We start from the raw sequence: 17,998 nt of genomic DNA, 5'->3' as shown, positions 1-17,998 counted from the left end.
AACAGGTCAGTATTTCACTCCTCTAATTTCCTACCTGTGCTGATGGCTAAGGAGAATTGAAAGCAGAGTCATAATATGCCTGCAAAAGTGTGGTCATGACCACCAGTGCTCTGCTCAGGGTAGAGCCTGTTACAAACAAGGTTTGGAAGGCAATCTGGTGTTAGGTCACTGCAGCTGAACTAGGGCTGCTACACTCTGCTGTGGCCTTATCACATATGCAGGGCCTGAGTTGCTGATGCCCAGTCACAACTGTTGGAGAGTTTGATAGCTTACCCTTTGGGGAAAAAACTACTTTACATTAGTCCTATGGTTTATGCATATCTGAAAGGTAAGGGTGGTGAAGATAAACCAATTTTATTCCAATTAGCTAAGATTAGATATATTTATTCTTGACTAGCATGTTCCAGAGGTGGCCAGCCTGAAACATGACCAAAAATGTTAGCCTCTGCAAGAGGAAAGAATGAGAAAATTTCTTGCTAACTGGGCTTTCCTGCCTCATCTAACTGGGCTGTAGCAGCTCCTGGACATAAGATAGGACAGGCAATGAGCTAAACATGAGAAAGGCCAGAGAGCTTAAGCAAAGGTGAAATGGAAAGAAGGGTATGAGGCAAGGGCAACCATCTTCCTTAGTCACTAAGCCCAACAGTCCCCACACCACTCCTGTAATTTGCCCATGCACAGAGGGACCCCTCTGTTCTGACCATCTGTCATTTCACAACATGGATTTGGAATTATTTCCATACCCTACGGGTCGTTGCTGAAAGGTGGCCATCATCACCACTCAGGTCTGGAAATAATGGTATATAAAACGATTCATTCTAAAGCCAAAGGGCCTAAAACTATAAGAAGCTTGGAACAGATACAAAGTCAGACCAACAAAGTATAAACCTGGGCTGAAGATGCATTTCACTCAAGATGAATTGAGACTTCACTCTGCTTTTCTGTACCACATCTCAGCAGTGTCCATCCCCGAATGATGCAGAGGGCAGGAAGTCTGTGTGGTCAAAGCAACCCTCTCCTGCCAGCCCACATCTTCAGACTGTACGTGCAGCTGATCACTAAGGCTGAAGCTTGTACCAGAGCACCTCTTCCCCCAGAAAGGAACCAGAGTCTACAACTGACATCTCACCATACAACTTGATTACACATGAAAGCAGCACATCATTTTCCACTGTAGGTTGGCAGTGCAACATTCAGGAGTGGGACATGGACAAAATGCTTCTGAGACTGTTCAGGCTTAATCCAAATTACTCAGTTTTTCAGTCTCCTTATTTTTCAGGCTTTAACCAGTAAACATCAGTTTAGACCCTAAGCAACAGAAAAAAGTCTTAGAAATGAGCTGTTTTCAAAACAAACAACAGCTACCTTTACCAGCAAGTCTGTATGCTTGCAAGGCAAGAAGAAATGACGACCTGCTCAGGTGCGTGAAGCCAAGTCATGATTTTAGCTTTCTCAAATGGTTGAGATGTTCTACCTTCCTGTGTAAAGGGCACTGTAAGGTAGTGTTTGTATTAGGTTTCCCTTCACTCTGCCCCTCCCTTGCATTACTTTGTTTCTACCTCAGAGAAGTAGGTACTAAAACCAAGGAGAATTCCAGTGCACCAAAGTAACCTGAGAACCTCAGCTTAACGCTTACCAACATAGCACAGGAAATTACTGCAGAATATCAAAGTACTTACAAAAATGAAGTTCATCCTAAGTCCATTAAAAGATAAAGACAGTCCATTTCTCATCATGCCATGCAGCTCACCCTTTCTTGAAAAAACCACCTGCCCCTTCCACGCCGGGAGCTGTGAGGAAAGCAACACCATGAGGCAAGCAGCACATTTCCTTTGCTATTTAAAGGGATACTATCGGCTCCACCAACTGTTTTGTTTTTAATAGTAAATTTGTTTTCCTCTTCATTGCTTGTTTTCAAAGCACATGCTCAGAGGAGCCTGGATTTTTTTTTTTTTCATCCTTTCTATTGCTTCCAATTTGAGCAGTAGTTTTGTTTTCATGTTTTTCCACAGGGTCTGCTAATAAAACAGCTGCAAATGTGGCTGCTATTTATTTACTTCCCTTACAGTGCATGAGCATCATTAGTAAGTCATCAGGACTGTAAAAAGCTCTCAGGAATATAGCAGCCTTTGCAAGTTGGTTGCTGCTGGCACAGCATGCGATTTTGGTTTCTTCGGTCAGAAAGAAGCACAACCTGTGTTGATCATTATTTCCATCCAAATGCTGCGGTTGGATGGTAGGTCTGTTTCTTTTCACCTGAGCAGATTGAGAAGGAGTCCTTTCATTAAGTATTGTATTCTGAATCAGAGCAGCAATGCCATTGTTCTCCACCTCTAAGCTGGCTCAGTGGGACACATTTGATGGACAGAGATAGAAATGCAACTGTCTTTAACGATCTGGGGATCTGGCACACAGAAGGAGGAAGCAGAACATTGCTGATGTTGAAACATCACCCATCTGAAGGAACTTAAATGGAGGAAGTAAGTGAAATAAGCAGCAGTCCTTCCAGACACACACATTCCCTGATCTTTGAAAGAACCGTTTCTGTTATACTGGAGTAACACTCAGGTCATCTGACAAAGAGAGACCTGAGTCCCTCTCTCTCGATGTTTTCTCTGTTTTATAAAAAGGCTTTTCATCTCTATGCAGACTGGAGCTCCTTAGCACAGCTGCTCTGACCTCCGCCAACACTGATGGCTGGTGGTCAGTGCTATAGCACAGGTCATCATAAGCATAATTTACATTGCCGCAGGGGAAAGTCTGGAGTTTCACCAGTTCAATCCCACTGATATCCAGGTGAGGGCAGTTGCTTCGACTTGGAGATGCTGGAGATGCCCGAGAGCTAGGAGAAGAACTGCAATTCCCATCAAAGCCCGAATCTTCCCGCTCTGGAGTTGCTTTGAGCTTGGAGCTGGGGCTGAAGTGACAGATGTTCTCTAGCACCCACGATCCATAAGTTGGGTTCCAAAGATTTTTCGTTTCGTTTTTAAGTTTGTGGGTTGGTGGATTGCTGAGCTCCAACTTCTGGTTCGAGGTCTGCTGGAACCAGGACCCGCTGTTAAAATCGCTGAGGCATGGCAGGCTGGGCCCTCGAACAGTCCGGCTGCTCAGATTCTCCACCAGTAGCTCTTGTGGGCATTGTACAAGTTTGTGCCCAGCATTGTGGGAGTCCAGTGTTCTAGGCATTGTCTGAGGTGTGAGAGAAGGGCTTACCAACAGGGGCACTATCCCACTGGAAATGTTTGGGCGCATGACTGTACTCCCTTCATCCTCTGGCATGGGGCCACACTCCATGGGCAGTTCTGTGTTGATCACATCAGGGTCCTGAAAAAGAGATACAAGAATCTGTTACACCCTGAGCACCTCCAGGGTGACTGTCACACCTGCATTTTAAGAGAAATAGCTACCAGAGCGAAAAAGATTTTGGCAGAGGCTGACATGGGGTTTGGGCAATACTCCCGCATGTTGTACAAGGTGCTATGTGCCATCTGGATATCGCATGCTGTTAGGACTTGCAAAAAAGCTTTCTAATTTACGTGCTTCCTTTGAGCAGAGGCTGTGCTTTATTGAAATCAATGGCTAAGCTGGGGGTCACTAGTACATAATTTCTCCCTCAGGAGGTTGGATCCAGGCCTGTAGCTGTAAAATGCTACCAGATGGTGAACTCACTGTGCCATCTCATTCACCCCCCTCTGCTCCATACCAATTCAGCTGTGGCTTTTGAGCAACATTAGGCAAGGTCAGAATATGGACCTTGAAAGAGATTCTAAATACCTTTCCATCACAATATGAAGGACATTTTGCTACTGAACAAGCTGAGAGCTGAAAGCATCCACTTGCACAGGAACAGTATAACCTCATTTTGGTCGGGCTGAAGATGGGAGAGTGAGGGTGGATAACCAGAAAATCCAAATGAAAAGAGCAGATGAGCCAACAGCACCACCACAATTGGGAAAGTAATTAGACATTCTGTCAGGACTCTTCACTTGTTTTGGGCACTAAAATCTAGTGCCTTTGGATAGTTGGCATTCCATGGATTATCATCCACCTGGATACCAAAGATCCATACCTGTGTGCAATACTTGATTCTTTCCAGGATGGTGGAGAAGTTTGGCCGATACTCTGGGCTGTGCTGCCAGCACTGTGTCATGATCCGGTACCTTAAAATAAGTAAAAAAAGAAAAAGTATCAATCAAGAAAGATAATTATGTAAATGTGTTTCAATATGAAGTGATCATGGGTCCAGAGGGACTGCACTCGGTACATGGCCCAAAGGAGGAGAGCAAAAGTGGACATGTCATTTCTGCATCCTTGGATCCTGAGCCATTAGGGGACCACTAGTTAAAGTAAATCCTATAGTGCTCTAAGCTGTATACAAGAGGCAGTAGTTCAAGAGACATTCAGTAATACCCACCTAACAGTGGGGGCAATCACCATTCCCTGACTAAAAGTGTCTAGTTGCCTTTGTCTAACCTGTTTGACACCCACTATCCCTTGGCTTGTGGGACTAAGGAAATACTTACACCGGTCCCGGACAGTTTTTTGGTGGATCCATTCTTCCTCCACTGGTGACAAATTCCAGCACTTCCTGATTGGTTTTGCAAGGGTAGGGCATGTAGCCTAGAGAGAAAATCTCCCAAAGAAGCACACCAAAGGACCTGTGTCAGAAACCAGCCAACAATATCAATTAGGTTTCATTTGTGCTCCGCAAACCTCGCATGAAGCTGTGTGGGTAACACCACAGCAACAACCTTTCGAAGCTGTAGGCCAACCACAGTAATGCGCAATTAGTGTGATTATGAGTCAACTTTGATATAAAAAACCAATCAATCAAAACCTTTGCTCAAGCTCCAAAACTAGCTTTACAGAGGTTTAAAAATATTTTAATAACTCTGAAGGTTTTTTTTCTGCTGCATTTATTATTTCTAGAGCAGGAAATCCCAGAGCACCCTTTGCTATCTATGTTCTAACTGAAAAGAACTGTGAGATCTGGCATGGTGATGCCTACCTTACTTGGGAAGGCTCGAGATGTTTAAATTGGTATTTGGGAACAGGATGCTCAAGAATAAAATCAAGTAAGACACATTCAGTGAAACTGAAAGGCAGCAGCATATTTTTTTTCATTATACGGTTGCTCTCCTTTTTTACATCCACAGGTTAGTTAGGCAGTGCCATTGAAAATAACTTATAGCTTAGACCCAGGGGAGTCAAGAGGGTTCTGCCAGGACTTCAGCAGGGTCAGACTTGTAAGCTTCACTATTTGCTGCAAAGGTGGAAGAAATTTCCAGTACATGCATGTTACTTATAATAGCCTATTACAGGAACTGTAGCACTTTCCTTCAAAATACTTAGTACTGGCTGCTCACAGTTAGGCGTTGATAAGTAATCCCTTGTTTTCCGGCATCTCTAACAACTTCAGGAAACTGGGTCAGTGTGGCATTTAAGGGAATGTCTCAGTACAGTATATTGAAGAATCTACTGTACAGAGAGAGAGGCGTTCATAAGCAACTGGAAAGCTTCCATTCCCCAGCACCTGTGCATGAATGTTCTACTGCTGAGGGGGTGCTTATTTTAAAGAAAGATCAAGTTACATGAAGAATCAACATATAAATATTGTTTCCTCAGCAACCAGCAAGGACTTCTAATTAAATCTGCTGTCATTTTATATACAACAGAAAAAAATTATACAAAAGAGTAATCCTGGGTGGTACAGAGAGAGTCATTTACAAAATATAGAAGCAGGCCTTGTCTCTGATAGAATCTGAGTGGCAGATACTGAGGGTTGAGTGAAGCATCTGATGGTATTTGTCTGGATTTTTAACTGAGACTCCTTGGGAATCTAAACTGCTTTCTCTTTTCACTTCTTGATTGCCTTTATGTGATACTCTGCATTTATGTATAGCGAATTTTTATTACCTTCATTTACATTAGATTTTAAAATTCTTATTCAGAATTCTTTAGCTATGCTTCTACTGAATGCTGAGGGAAGACTTCTAATATTTTTCTGGGAAATTCTGACATTTTTTAAGGTTCCTGCTGAGCAGACTTTTTTCTTGAGGAATACATTCCTTGACCCCTACCACTGAGTAGCAGAAGTGTTTAAAAGACATCTCTTACCAGGTATCAGTCTTGGAGGTGAAAATGCCCTCTAAAAAAGCTTCTGGTGGCATCCACTTGACAGGAAGCATGGCTCTTCCTCCCTTGCGGTAGTAACTTGCTCTAGGAAAGATAAAAAGCATGGAGAATGTCACACAATCTGAAAGGGCTCAGATATGTAAAAGATCTTATCACCACAGCAACAGCAGCTGGGGATTACAGGTGGCAATGGGAGCCAAGTGAGAAAAAGGAAAAGTCATCAACACAAACAGTGCATTGAAGCAGTATTTTATACCTTCTTTGCAACTGGGATGGAAACTGAGGATATTGTAGGTGCACAGCTGAAGACATCATGTTTGCCAACGCTTAGCACAGGGTGCTGATACAGCAAGTCATCTTGACATCATAAACAAGAATTATGGTTGGGGTTTTTTTAAATTTAACATTATTTATGATGAACTAGCTAATAAATTTGTCTATGCTTGGTTTAGTGTCCACATGTGTTTGCAGTGTTCCCTGAGGCCTAGGCTGGAATAAAACAGTTGAAGGGTATTGGCTAGTAGGCATAGATTTGTTAATTTATAGTCTGTTAACTCCAGTTACTTAACTGGTAATCAAATTCAGACATATAATGGACGGTTCCACTGCTTCAGATTCCATGAGACAGTTCAAACCAGTCAAAATGATACAGATTATCAAGTTATTCACAGGACTGAAATGGCCTTTCACTTACCTGTAAATATCCCTAGCCATCCCAAAGTCACCAATCTTGGCTATTCGTCCTGCTCCACTGCAGGTCAAAAGGCAATTCCTTGCAGCTATATCTCTTTAAAAAAAAATAAAAATTATTAATTCTAATTCTAAACTCTTAAGTAGCTAAAGGAATAAAGAGAGTATTAGTCCTGCAAGCCTTGAGTCATCTTTACACAAATGAAAAGAGCCTTATTAAAAATAAGAAATAATGCCAGCTACATTATCATTTTTATTAACCACAATTCTTAAACTGCATTTACATTACATTTTCTTCCCCGTGTTTTCCAAGAATTCCCCACTCCCATCTCCTTTCACTAAGGCAGAAAACAGGGTCAGTGTCAGACCAGGGACAGATCCAACCTCTTTTGCTTCAACCACATTATGATAGATTTCTGTCTTGCTCTATTTTTTTTTAGAGAGTGGCATCTCAGCAGTGTCTCCATCAGTTACAGATGTGATGCTATTGGTTGGTCTTAGTAAACTGCTTGAAAAGTCAATGTGGGACCAGATTCAGTAAACTGTTGCTTTGTTGCTTCTGGGTATCTCCTGTGGAACCAAGCAAAGCTACATATGGGAGCAGCCGTTTGCTGGGTGCAGGTTTAGCTTGTGACAAATGGCAGTGATGACTGCATGGCCAAGACTGAAGGATTTGCGTTCATTTTAAATACACTTTCTGCAAAGGAACTAATTAAAAAACATAGCACTGTGGGGGTCCTGTTGACTGCCAAGAAAAATGAGCTCCTTGAACAACTCATATGTTTCTTCCCACTGCCAGCCTTAAAAAATCCCTCAGGATTTGAAAATCAAGCTCAGCTTTCTCTGCCATCATCAGCTGTGACTCCTAGATGACAAGACCTGCCCTTAATGACATCTCCACAACCCCACTACACTACCTTTTCCCCCTAGGATACCTTTTATCTGTAAGGATAATCTTCCCTTCCCGACCCACTCTAAGTAATACTGGCATCACTGACAAAATACTAATACGGAACCTGAACAAAATTCCTTCTATACCGATTTCCTGAATTGTTGGCTAAAACCAAATGAGTCTATTCCCAGGTTGCTTATACTAGAGATCTAACGGTCCAAAAACTGACCCTGAGAGTTTTTTTAAAAGTGATATGCTGCTGTTAAAAGAATCAAACACTAGTTTCTTCCATTTCTCTCCTGAAATGGAGACTGGTCTTGTGCTGTCAGCTAACAGCTGGCCTGTCCCATTTGTTGACATAAATGTTAGAAGCTTTATGTGATGACTGCTGGGCTCAGTGACATATGATAAGAAAACCAGGGAACATCTACCTGGCAGGAGATATGAAAATTGGTTTTATAAAACACTTGTGGAGAAAATTTCTGTTGAGTTTATATTGGCCTTCTTGCAGTACAAGCAAAAATTGGCCTTTCACATAAGTTCAATAGATCAGGGTGGGTGGAGGTTGATGAAGGCTATTACTATTACAGTAAGGATTTTTAAAAAATAATGCTGTAGTGCATAACTCTGAAGTTTCCAATTAGAATACAGATACTCTCATGTACTTAAGATATCCAAGAGCCAAAACTTATTGCACGCTCTTACTGCTCTTTTTTAATGACAGAAAACTCTAATCCTTTTTTCAAAGGAACTTATTTATTGCTCCAATATAAAGGAGACTGAAAACTGTCTCTCATGCTCTAATCATAAAGCCGTAACATATCTCATATCTCAATCTCCTGTTTTTTTGCTCCAACTGCTGCTTGCCACTTGTTTCCCTCAGTTTCTCCAGTCGCTACCCACTCTTGCCTAGCTCTGCCTCTTTGCTCTGTGCGATGTCATGCGTACGCACACGTGCTTGCGCATGTGGGTGAATCAGTTGTCTACTTGCATAACTCCGGGCTGCATGTCGGTTTAGTTAAAGCCTGTGTGACCCTCTTGTGTGCAGGCCTCTTCTTTCCCTTACACACAAGGGCTGAACTCAGCATGGAGTTCATACTCGGGAAAGAATTCAGTTGCACACTATGCCTGGGAACATTATGAACTGAAACAACTCTTAATCAGAAGCAAAGGAGTCCGATACCCAACTGGGAATTTTAAAAGGCTACCTATAATCACCTTTACCTGTTCTACAATATTTCATTCTTATTTGAAGCCTACCATAGCAACATTTTTTTGCTCTACAAAGAGGAAAAAGAGGTGTGAACAGACAAATACGGGCTCCCCAAGACTACACAGCAGGTCAGCCGCTGAGCTGGGAAGGAAGCCTTAGAGTTGTGTTTTTACCTCCTATTATCCCTGTTCTACACTTCTGTAGTCAATGGCTCAAATATGATGGGCTGTCCTGTGCTGATGAGATAGGCAAAGCATTAAGGCAAGATGGGGACATCAGAAAAGAGAGAAATGATACCTTATAGTCTTACAAGCTAACGCAGAGTGACACTACCATCTAGTGGACTACAGGGCTAATTTCAAATGTGTCTACATTGCAGGCACCTGAAAGTTAACACTTGGAAACGGTCACTCTGAGCAGAAGATTCCTTTCTCCCCAGCAGTGCAAAGAGCAGCGCAGAGCCTAACTCCTACCAAAACGCAGTGAGACCAGCCCTGACATCTAAGCACAAGCCTGTATTGGTAGAGGAAATCTCTGTCTCCCTCCTGGAGATTAGTTCTGTCTAATCCACTGCAAATAGAAACTGTGTGAGCTTCACACACCTTGAAATACCTCAGAAGGGACTGTTTATTCTCACCTGTGGATGAAATGATTCTCTTCCAGATATTTACAGCCGCAGGCAATATCCCTAGCTATGTTCAGCAGGTCCTGCATTGTTAGCGTGGATGGTTGATTCTAGAAAAGGACACACAGAAAATGGTGAGGGAAGAATAGTAGAGTAGAAGAATATAATTCAGGCAGGGGATAATCAGCAAGGAACAGAAGAAGGGAAAGGGAGAGACATTACATACAGGGTGGAGGAAGGGTTAAATGAATCAGGAGCAAAGAGGAACATAAGCAGATCATAGTAAAGAGTTCAGGAAAATGAGTAAACTCTTATTTAAGCCACAAAACTTTCAGAAGATTTCACTTCTGAGCACAGTGCATGAGTGCAAGCTGGCAAGAGATTTATGTACTGGCCTGAATAGCCTAGTAAAGGGGGTGGGAGAGAACTATTCCCCACTGGTGTTGGACTTCGTGAAAACAAAAGACAAGCAGGTTTAAAAGGTGAGATGGAAGAGAAAAAAAAAACAAATGCTTTTAAAGAGTGAGTTAAATTACCAACAGAAATTAGCACATGAGCTCAAAGAGAGAGCAAAGATGCATGAGTGCACATCTCTGCACCAGCAGTCAGTATTCATCAACTTATCCATTCTTGTGGAAGGACAGAGATTACCCTCAGGAGCAGTATGCAAAAATGGGATGCTTTACCACAGGACTCTGGGACTGGTACTAGCCTTTCACCATCTGCACTTCCCTAACTAAGAACAATAAAGAAGTCTTTCTCCAGGAGCCCTGCGTATTTTCATCCCATCATTTATTTCCCCATAGGGCAACTTCCTTGGTGTTTCTCCAGGAACTTCTGTATTGCTCTCGGGAAGGGTGGGGAGAAATTAACTACACTGCTGATCAAAAGCCCGAAAGATATCAAAAAAATTGTTCTTATTAAAGCTGCTTTTGTTTCTGGATGCTGTTATCACTGTAATTTCTCATGCTCGAACCACATAACACACACTACAGCCATTGAGCACTATTTTTATTGGCTAGGCTAATTATTGTACAGAGCTCTTGGACATCTGCCAGGGAGAATTATTGTAGTTACAAAGTAGGCATTTCTGGAGAGGAGACGAAAGGCAAGGAAGAAAAATAGCATTACAGACTTCCAGACCTTATCTCTGCTCTGGGATTCCTCTGTCAGAAGACTGTGATGGACATGCGTTTTCTCTGCAGCCAGGGAAACTTGTTGTGAAATATATTAATGATGAGGCTAGTTCTGTTCTCAGAAAAGGTGTACAGGGACATTTTTTTGAGTACTAAGGGGACTTCAACTATTGTATTTGCTATCTGCTAGCATACCAGCTAACATAGCAGCAGGTTTGTTTTCACATGATATTTAAAAAGTAACTGTTCTTTTCATTACAACTATACCTGATATTCAAATAAGAGTACTTATTATTCTCTGCTGCCCACAGACTTCATCTACTCACAAAAATTGTACCACTTTCACTATAAATGCCAAAAATAAAGATATACAAACTCCTCCGTCTGGGTGCTGTTATACCCCTGTAAGTACATTTAATTAGTATATTTACTCCTGTATGAAGAAGAGATTAAGCTCGATCTTTCAACAACATGTTAATACCAGCATAAGAGTATACACACATGAAGCTACATTGCCATAACTATTTGGGGTGCATGTGTGCACGGAGGAGAAGCTGTGCAACTGCATCACGCGGCATAGGAGTACGAGGCACCAGTCAGCCTCTTCCTGGCCCTGTAGGCAGCCAGCATAGGCACCTCAATGCAACAAGAAATAACGTAGAATCGAGCCTAACTCTTCTGTTGGTTTTTTTTTTAAGTCTCCACTCAAGCAGAGATATACAGTTACTTAACACAGGTGCCCAGGATCACACTGTTAAGAAGCAAGAACATGTATCTGGAATCAGCTATTCATTGTAAGAACACTGAAACTAATTAATTCCAAATAGTCACTGTACTTGGTTGGCATCAATATAGTATTAAAAATCAAAGATAATTTGCAAAAACCCTCATGACAGCTTTTTATAAGGGTGGGGTTTTTTTAAACAGAAATATTTGACTTGATAATTTCATTTGCATTGATTTAAATCCTGGTCACATTGCTACATACAGGCTCAGCTCTTCAGCTAGTATAAATCTGTGCATCTCCATATGGTGCTGATGCACACCTGCTGAGGACCTAGTGCTACAAATTCCCACTGCATATCAGTGTTAACTTCAGCTCTTCACACACTATCACAGTGCACAGAAAACAAGGTAGACATTGAGGAAAGAAAGCCCCTTGATTTGTAGTCCAGTTGACAGAGAACTCTGGGATGGCAGAACGGGATTTCACTCTTTCCCCCTCAGTTACTAATCAACTGGCACTGCTTTCGTTTTCTCTCACTGACATCTGCTTACATCAAGCAAACAGATGTATGTATCCAGAAGTTTATAGGAGCTGGGACACCTACGCCGCCCTGCTTGGCTTCTTCAGTGCCTTTATCCAATTCATAAAAATAATAAAAACAGTCATACTAAAATCAACCACAAGCCTAGCAGAGAAGTTATCTCACCACCCTGGGTCGATTCTGCCGAAGAAAGCTCTTCATATCTCCTCCAGCCATGAGCTCAAGCAGAATGAAGCGAGGCAGAGTCTGTAGGCTAACACCGATGCACTGCACGATATTTTGGTGATTGAACTTACTGAAAGCCAAGATCACAGCAACATGGAAGAGAAAGACAGCATTAGTACCTGGCCAACATCCATCACACTCACTGTGCCTTGAGCTTTGACAACCTGGATTGAAGCAAATCCTGATGCAGTGCAAGTTACCAAATAAATTCCTACTTCAGCCATATCAAAATGCCTCTCTAAATTATGACAGCCCCAAGATGAGGGTTATACCTAGCTTTTCCCATGAAAAGCTTTCAACAGAATGTATGAAAAGCTGAAAGCAAAGCAAAGCCTTCTGTCTGTGAAGAGAGAATTTAATGGACACACTGACTGCAAGATAGGGGTGACGTGAGAAGGACATGAAAGCTAAGCACTTCAAATATGCAAAAATTACTGGCATTTGTGAAACAAAATCCTGACTGGTGGGGATTTTAATTCAGCATTGGTTATTTTAAATATACTGCTCTCTAGTTTGTTGGACTCAGTTCAGTATCTAGTCTGCCAAAGAGGGACTCAGCTAATACCTACTGCAGCAGCTGCTTATGCGATGGCTTTCTGTCTCTTACAACAGAAAGCTGAGATTGTCAAGCAGCTCAGTAAGACTCAGTCATTAGAAAGCAGCGTCTTCCCTTGGATAGTGATTACCTGGATAATACAGGAACTAAAAATGGAAAGGAAGCTGGGGAAGAGAAAGAGTCCTGTGCTACTAAGTGAATCAAAGCACTCTGTAATTGATTGAAATTGCTCTTTAAAAAAAAACATACATCAGTGTTACCTCCTGTTCAGCTGCCAAAGTTCTTGCAGACTTTAGGAAGTGGCACTATGTCATGAGATTCATGCTTTAATAGCAGATATGAGTTGGGCCAGACAATGAGAAGAGGAATTTCATGTTGCACAAATTAAAAATGCATAAATTCTGATCACAATCAACCCTGACTATACTATTATTTTAAAGTCACCCTTGACTATACTATTGTTTTAAGGTTATGGATTTGGGTTAATGAAGTAAATTCCAAGACTGGAATACTTAAAGTACAGGTGGTAATAGGAATGGCTGTCTTATCTTTTCCAGGGAGGTTTTATAGATCTCATAGTTCACTGTCAGAAGGTCATGCAGATGAGACCTTATAAAGGTTCTGTCAAGCTTGCAAAGGCATCAAAAGCTGGAAGATGTCTAAGATAAGTGGCCACACAGGGAGAGGGCTGTGTTCCATCTGTGTAAGCTACATACACAGAGCCATATTCACTACTTTATCCCTACAGAGGTTTCAGAGTGTTTCACTCAGCTATTTTTGTGCAAAGAAAGTGTAAAAGCTCAGGACTTTCACTGCAAAGAGTGCTTACTTACAGCAAAGAATTCTACAGATAGGAAAAGCAAAAAGGCTGCACGTACGCTTAGCTACTGACTGAAAGCCACAATGGGAAAAGCTTTTCACACTTTCTCCTTCTTCAACTGCCAAATATGCTCTTATAAAAACTTTTACTCTTATTTGCAAGAGATATTATAGTTTAACCCCTAGCACCCAAACCTAAAAACTTACCTTCCTGGCTCAGAGCCTGTGTTGTACCACCTTGGTGCTGGTCTTGCAGAGGCTGAACTTCTGAGTCACTACACAGGTGGCTCTCATCTTTAGCTTTCCTATTGCTTTTCATTTCATCCTTGAAAATTTGTTTTAGCAAGGGCTTCGGGACATGATTTATGCTTAGTAAAAGGGCAATGGATTTCTTTGAAAAGGAAAACATTTCAAACACAGCACATATTTGTAGGAAAATATTGTGCCTTTTTACTCCTCTGAACATGACCAGCAGAACCAACCAGCAGAAGTTTTTGTTGAGATGTTGTACTGGTTTTGGGTGGGATAGAATTAATTTTCTTCACAGTAGCTCATATAGTGCTATGTTTTGGATTTGTGATCAAAACAGTGTTGGTAACACATTGATATTTTAGCTATTGCTGAGCAGTGCTTACACAGCGTTAAGGCTTCTCACCCCACCCCACCAGCAAGGAGGCTGGGGGTGCACAAGAAGTTGGGAGGGGACACAGCCAGGACAGTTGACCCCAACTGACCAAAGGGATATTCCAGACCATATGACATTGTGCTCAGCAATAAAAGTTGGGGGAAGAAGGAGGAAGGGCGGGGTGTCATTTGGAATTTGGCATTTGTCTTCCCAAGTAACTGTTACGCATGATGAAGCCCCGATTTCCTGGAAATGGCTAAACACCTGCCTGCCAATGGGAAGTAGTGAATGAATTCTTTACGTTGCTTTGCTTGCACACACAGCTTTTGCTTTACCTATTACACTGTTTTTATCTCAACCCATGAGTTTTCTTGCCCTTCTGATTCTCTTCCCTGTCCCACTGCTGTGTGGGGCCGAGTTGCCTACTGGCATTAAACCACAACAAATGTGCAACAGAAGAACTTCAGTTACCTTGTTTGAGAGGAACAAGTAGCTGAAACCAGTAACTCATATGCTACTAAAATGCCATCTGGTGAAAAATAAGGCTGGATTTCTTTTCTGAACCCAAGCAAGTGGATAAATGATTCTTATTACCTGCATTACTCTTCCCCCCCCTGCCCCCCATCAGTATAAAAACCTTAAACTATACCTGATAATCAATGCTTCCATCAGGAAATCCATCTCATCCTGCTCAGAACAGACTTCCGGCAGGGTCTGTTGAGAGGTAAAGACAGTGATGACCATCCCACCAAAGAGTTGAGAACGTTTAGGTGACCGCCAAAGGAAAAAGAAACAAAAAAGAATGAGTATGTAGCATGTGAATGACTCCAGGAACCTATGAGGTGGGGCTCATCTTTTCAGTGCCCAGTTTATTGGGCTGCACGTGACCCATTTGGTAGTTAAAAGTTAGAACAGGAAACTGGTGACCTACTTGGAGATTTTTTATGTGCATTTAACTATATAAAGTGTTCTGGAGCAAAATAGCTTCAGGTATACATCAAGAAAGGCATTAGGTGGGGAATTACAGATCTAGGAAGCACTTTAAAATGACAGGTGTTAATTTATTCTCCCTTTTCTATATGTCCACATTGCAGCACATGCTTCCATGTCAAATGGCACATACAGCCACATGATTTAAATAATTGTGTCGCGTGGCTTTATAGCTTGCTTTGCTGCCAGCAGATTTGGACAGCATCTGCCACTGATAAGCATGAACTGAGAGCGCAGGCAGCAGTAGAAGCAGCACCTGCTACTGTGCCCTCTGTTTTAACGTTACGGGATGGTTTGGCCACAGCTGTGCGTAGTGCCCGCTGCCAAACTGCACGCAGAGAAGTGGGATGTTTACTGCTCAGTGTGGCGACGCTGGCATGGAAACAGTTCTTGTCATCAGTAGCGTGGGCTATAGAAGAGAGGGTTGCATTTTGCTATCTGAAATAAGTGATTGCTTCGTACAGGACAGTGCAGATGATCTATTAAATTGGCAGAATACCCACAAACAATATATGGATTATGCTGCAAATATATTTTTTAATTTATTCCCGGCCTGCACCTGCTTCTTCTTCAAACTCAGATCAGGCCTGATACTCTCCATCACGAAGCAAGGTGAGCATGGTCACAGGTCGGGCCCCATGGATACTCTAGTTTCCAGCCAGGGAGAAGAGCAGCGTTTTGGTGATGTTCAGGGGGTCACTTTACAGGGAACTGGGTGAACAAGTGGGCAGGTGGGCAGACAGGGCCCTAACAAGTAGCCATCATTGCTGAGACTTTCAAAATGGGTGACGTGCTCACTGGATTATCACAACTGAACAACATGCCGATCTACTTCTGTTTGCTACTGTGCTGTGGTGCTTCCTCCAGTCTGGACAGTGAAACTGGATTGGGCAGTTACAACTGCTTCCTAGTGTCTGTTCTGGGTTTTCACGCACATTCGTTCAGTGGTACAGGTAAGTTCATAACAAAATGCCATAATGCATGATCTTTTCAAAGAGGCGTTTGAAAGACAGGATGAATAACAATAGAACTACTTTTTATTAATGAAGGCTACGTTTTGGGTTGAACTTACAGAAGTAGATTTGGTTCTCTGAGTCACAAGCTTATAAAAGAACAAAAGCAGGCTATGAGCATCATTAACTTCAGGGCTGAGTAACTGACAAATCCTGAGGCAACAGCAGTAATTTCACAGAAAACCAGCCTGTTATCTTGTGCCATTAATGACATGGAAATTAGCATGATATCACAATATATATTCACAGCAGCATATTGAACACTGTGCAATAATAAGAGACTACCTGGAAGTTTCACATATGGTAGACAAACACTACTCTCAGTATAAAGGAAATGTAACTGAGAAACAATACAAATTTTTAAATACAGTAACATCATGTGAAAAACTTAAGAGAAAGCACACAAAACCACTGAAATGCAGAAGTAATAATACATAAACATTACTATAAATGTTTACTGTTTGCTGTCACATAAATGCTTCATACTAATATTTGCCAAGGCTTTCTTTTCTTTATACAAGATTTAGAAATCCTCTTCTAGTCTGCAATGTCCCCAAAACGTCTGTTTGTTGCTATTTTTTTTCCCCTTAAGTTTCTTTTTTTCTTGGCTACTCAGATCTATAAATCGTTGTGCCAGAAAAGCCATTGTGGCAGATTACCTGCTGGAGTGAACTGATGGTTCTGTGTTGATTTCAAGGGACCTGTATTTATTTATGTTGACAGGCAATTTGTTATTTTTTTTAACTAATCAGTCTCCAGGTGACTAATTCACACAACTTCCCATCGGAGGGCACTGATCTCTCCTGAGCAATGGGAATCGGGCTTACAAAACAGATTGCACTTTTTAGATTCTCCTCCTAGTTCGACCACAACTTACAGCCATTAGGCATGCAGCAGATAAGACAGATGGTTTACTTTCAACCTGCTGCTAGTGCCATAGAGCTTAAAAATCAAAGTTTACAATTCCAGGATGCAACAATTTGTGGAAACCCTCATCACGCACATGCATATGTCATTAAGCACGTGATAAATGTGAATCTCCAACTGGAATAGTAATAAGATAATATGGCTCTTACAAGTAATTATTGTTGTGTAAGAAATTTGTGGGTACTGACCTTGATAGCCACTTGAAGAGGGTTGGGATCCCCCGCAATGCCTACCACGGTTCCCTCATAAACCTCACCAAATGCACCATGTCCTAGTGCCCTGGAAGTAAAAAAAAAAAGAGAGAGAACAGATGCTACTATGTCCCTGGATCCAGCATTGACTGAGCTCTTTTCTTCATCCAGTCCAAGAATAGGAATAGAACCTGCTGTAAGAGATGGAATCAACAACAGAGTTTTGTTTTCATCTCAAAGTTTCTGAAAATAACTTGTCAGTATTTTCTGTCACTGCCACTAAAGCAGGGAGTTTGGATCCTTAATGGTTCTGAACAAATAAAGCAGCCTGCTCAGGGCCCTACCTCCAAGTATGGCAATAGCAAGTCAAGAAAGAACTGGAGAACAACAGAATAAGGTAGCTGCAAGCTAATGTCTTCAGGAGATGGTGTATGCACATAAGAATGATCAAGTTTTTCCTTCTGAAGTTTACATAACTTTGGTCAGTATCATCTGGATGGTGTGGAGCCGAAGAGCAACCTAGCATGCGTTTCCTTGTAACAGGAAATTTCCTTGTGACGGGAAATGCTGAAAAAGAAATACTGCTATAGATTTGGAGGGGAGTTACTGCCAGGTGGCAAGTGTAATCCAGGACATCATATAAAAACATAGAGGTGAAATACCCTATGCTGTGTGTGGGAACATGGAACAGGA

At 41.8% G+C, this 17,998-nt stretch overlaps 2 protein-coding genes across 2 annotated transcripts in view; one reads left to right on the top strand and one right to left on the bottom strand.

The window, feature by feature from the left end:
* Window positions 1-11,203, top strand: part of ITPKA (inositol-trisphosphate 3-kinase A) — a 54,387-nt gene extending 43,184 nt beyond the window's left edge. The window contains exon 8 of the transcript XR_012650790.1: window positions 9,310-11,203. The gene's annotated coding sequence lies outside the window, so the exon portion shown is untranslated. The remainder of the gene's footprint in view (window positions 1-9,309) is intronic.
* Window positions 2,332-17,998, bottom strand: part of LTK (leukocyte receptor tyrosine kinase) — a 56,540-nt gene continuing 40,873 nt past the window's right edge. Inside the window, 9 exon segments of the mRNA XM_075029399.1 lie at window positions 2,332-3,324; window positions 4,070-4,160; window positions 4,524-4,658; window positions 6,118-6,219; window positions 6,830-6,922; window positions 9,568-9,665; window positions 12,125-12,254; window positions 14,834-14,898; window positions 17,303-17,393. Coding sequence (XP_074885500.1) covers window positions 2,548-3,324; window positions 4,070-4,160; window positions 4,524-4,658; window positions 6,118-6,219; window positions 6,830-6,922; window positions 9,568-9,665; window positions 12,125-12,254; window positions 14,834-14,898; window positions 17,303-17,393 — 1,582 coding nt within the window. The 3' untranslated portion in view covers window positions 2,332-2,547.

This window comes from Buteo buteo, chromosome 6 (assembly GCF_964188355.1).
Source record: "Buteo buteo chromosome 6, bButBut1.hap1.1, whole genome shotgun sequence".
NCBI lineage: Eukaryota > Metazoa > Chordata > Aves > Accipitriformes > Accipitridae > Buteo > Buteo buteo.
Note: the sequence above shows the minus strand (reverse complement) of the source record. Positions and strands in the feature narration are given on the sequence as shown.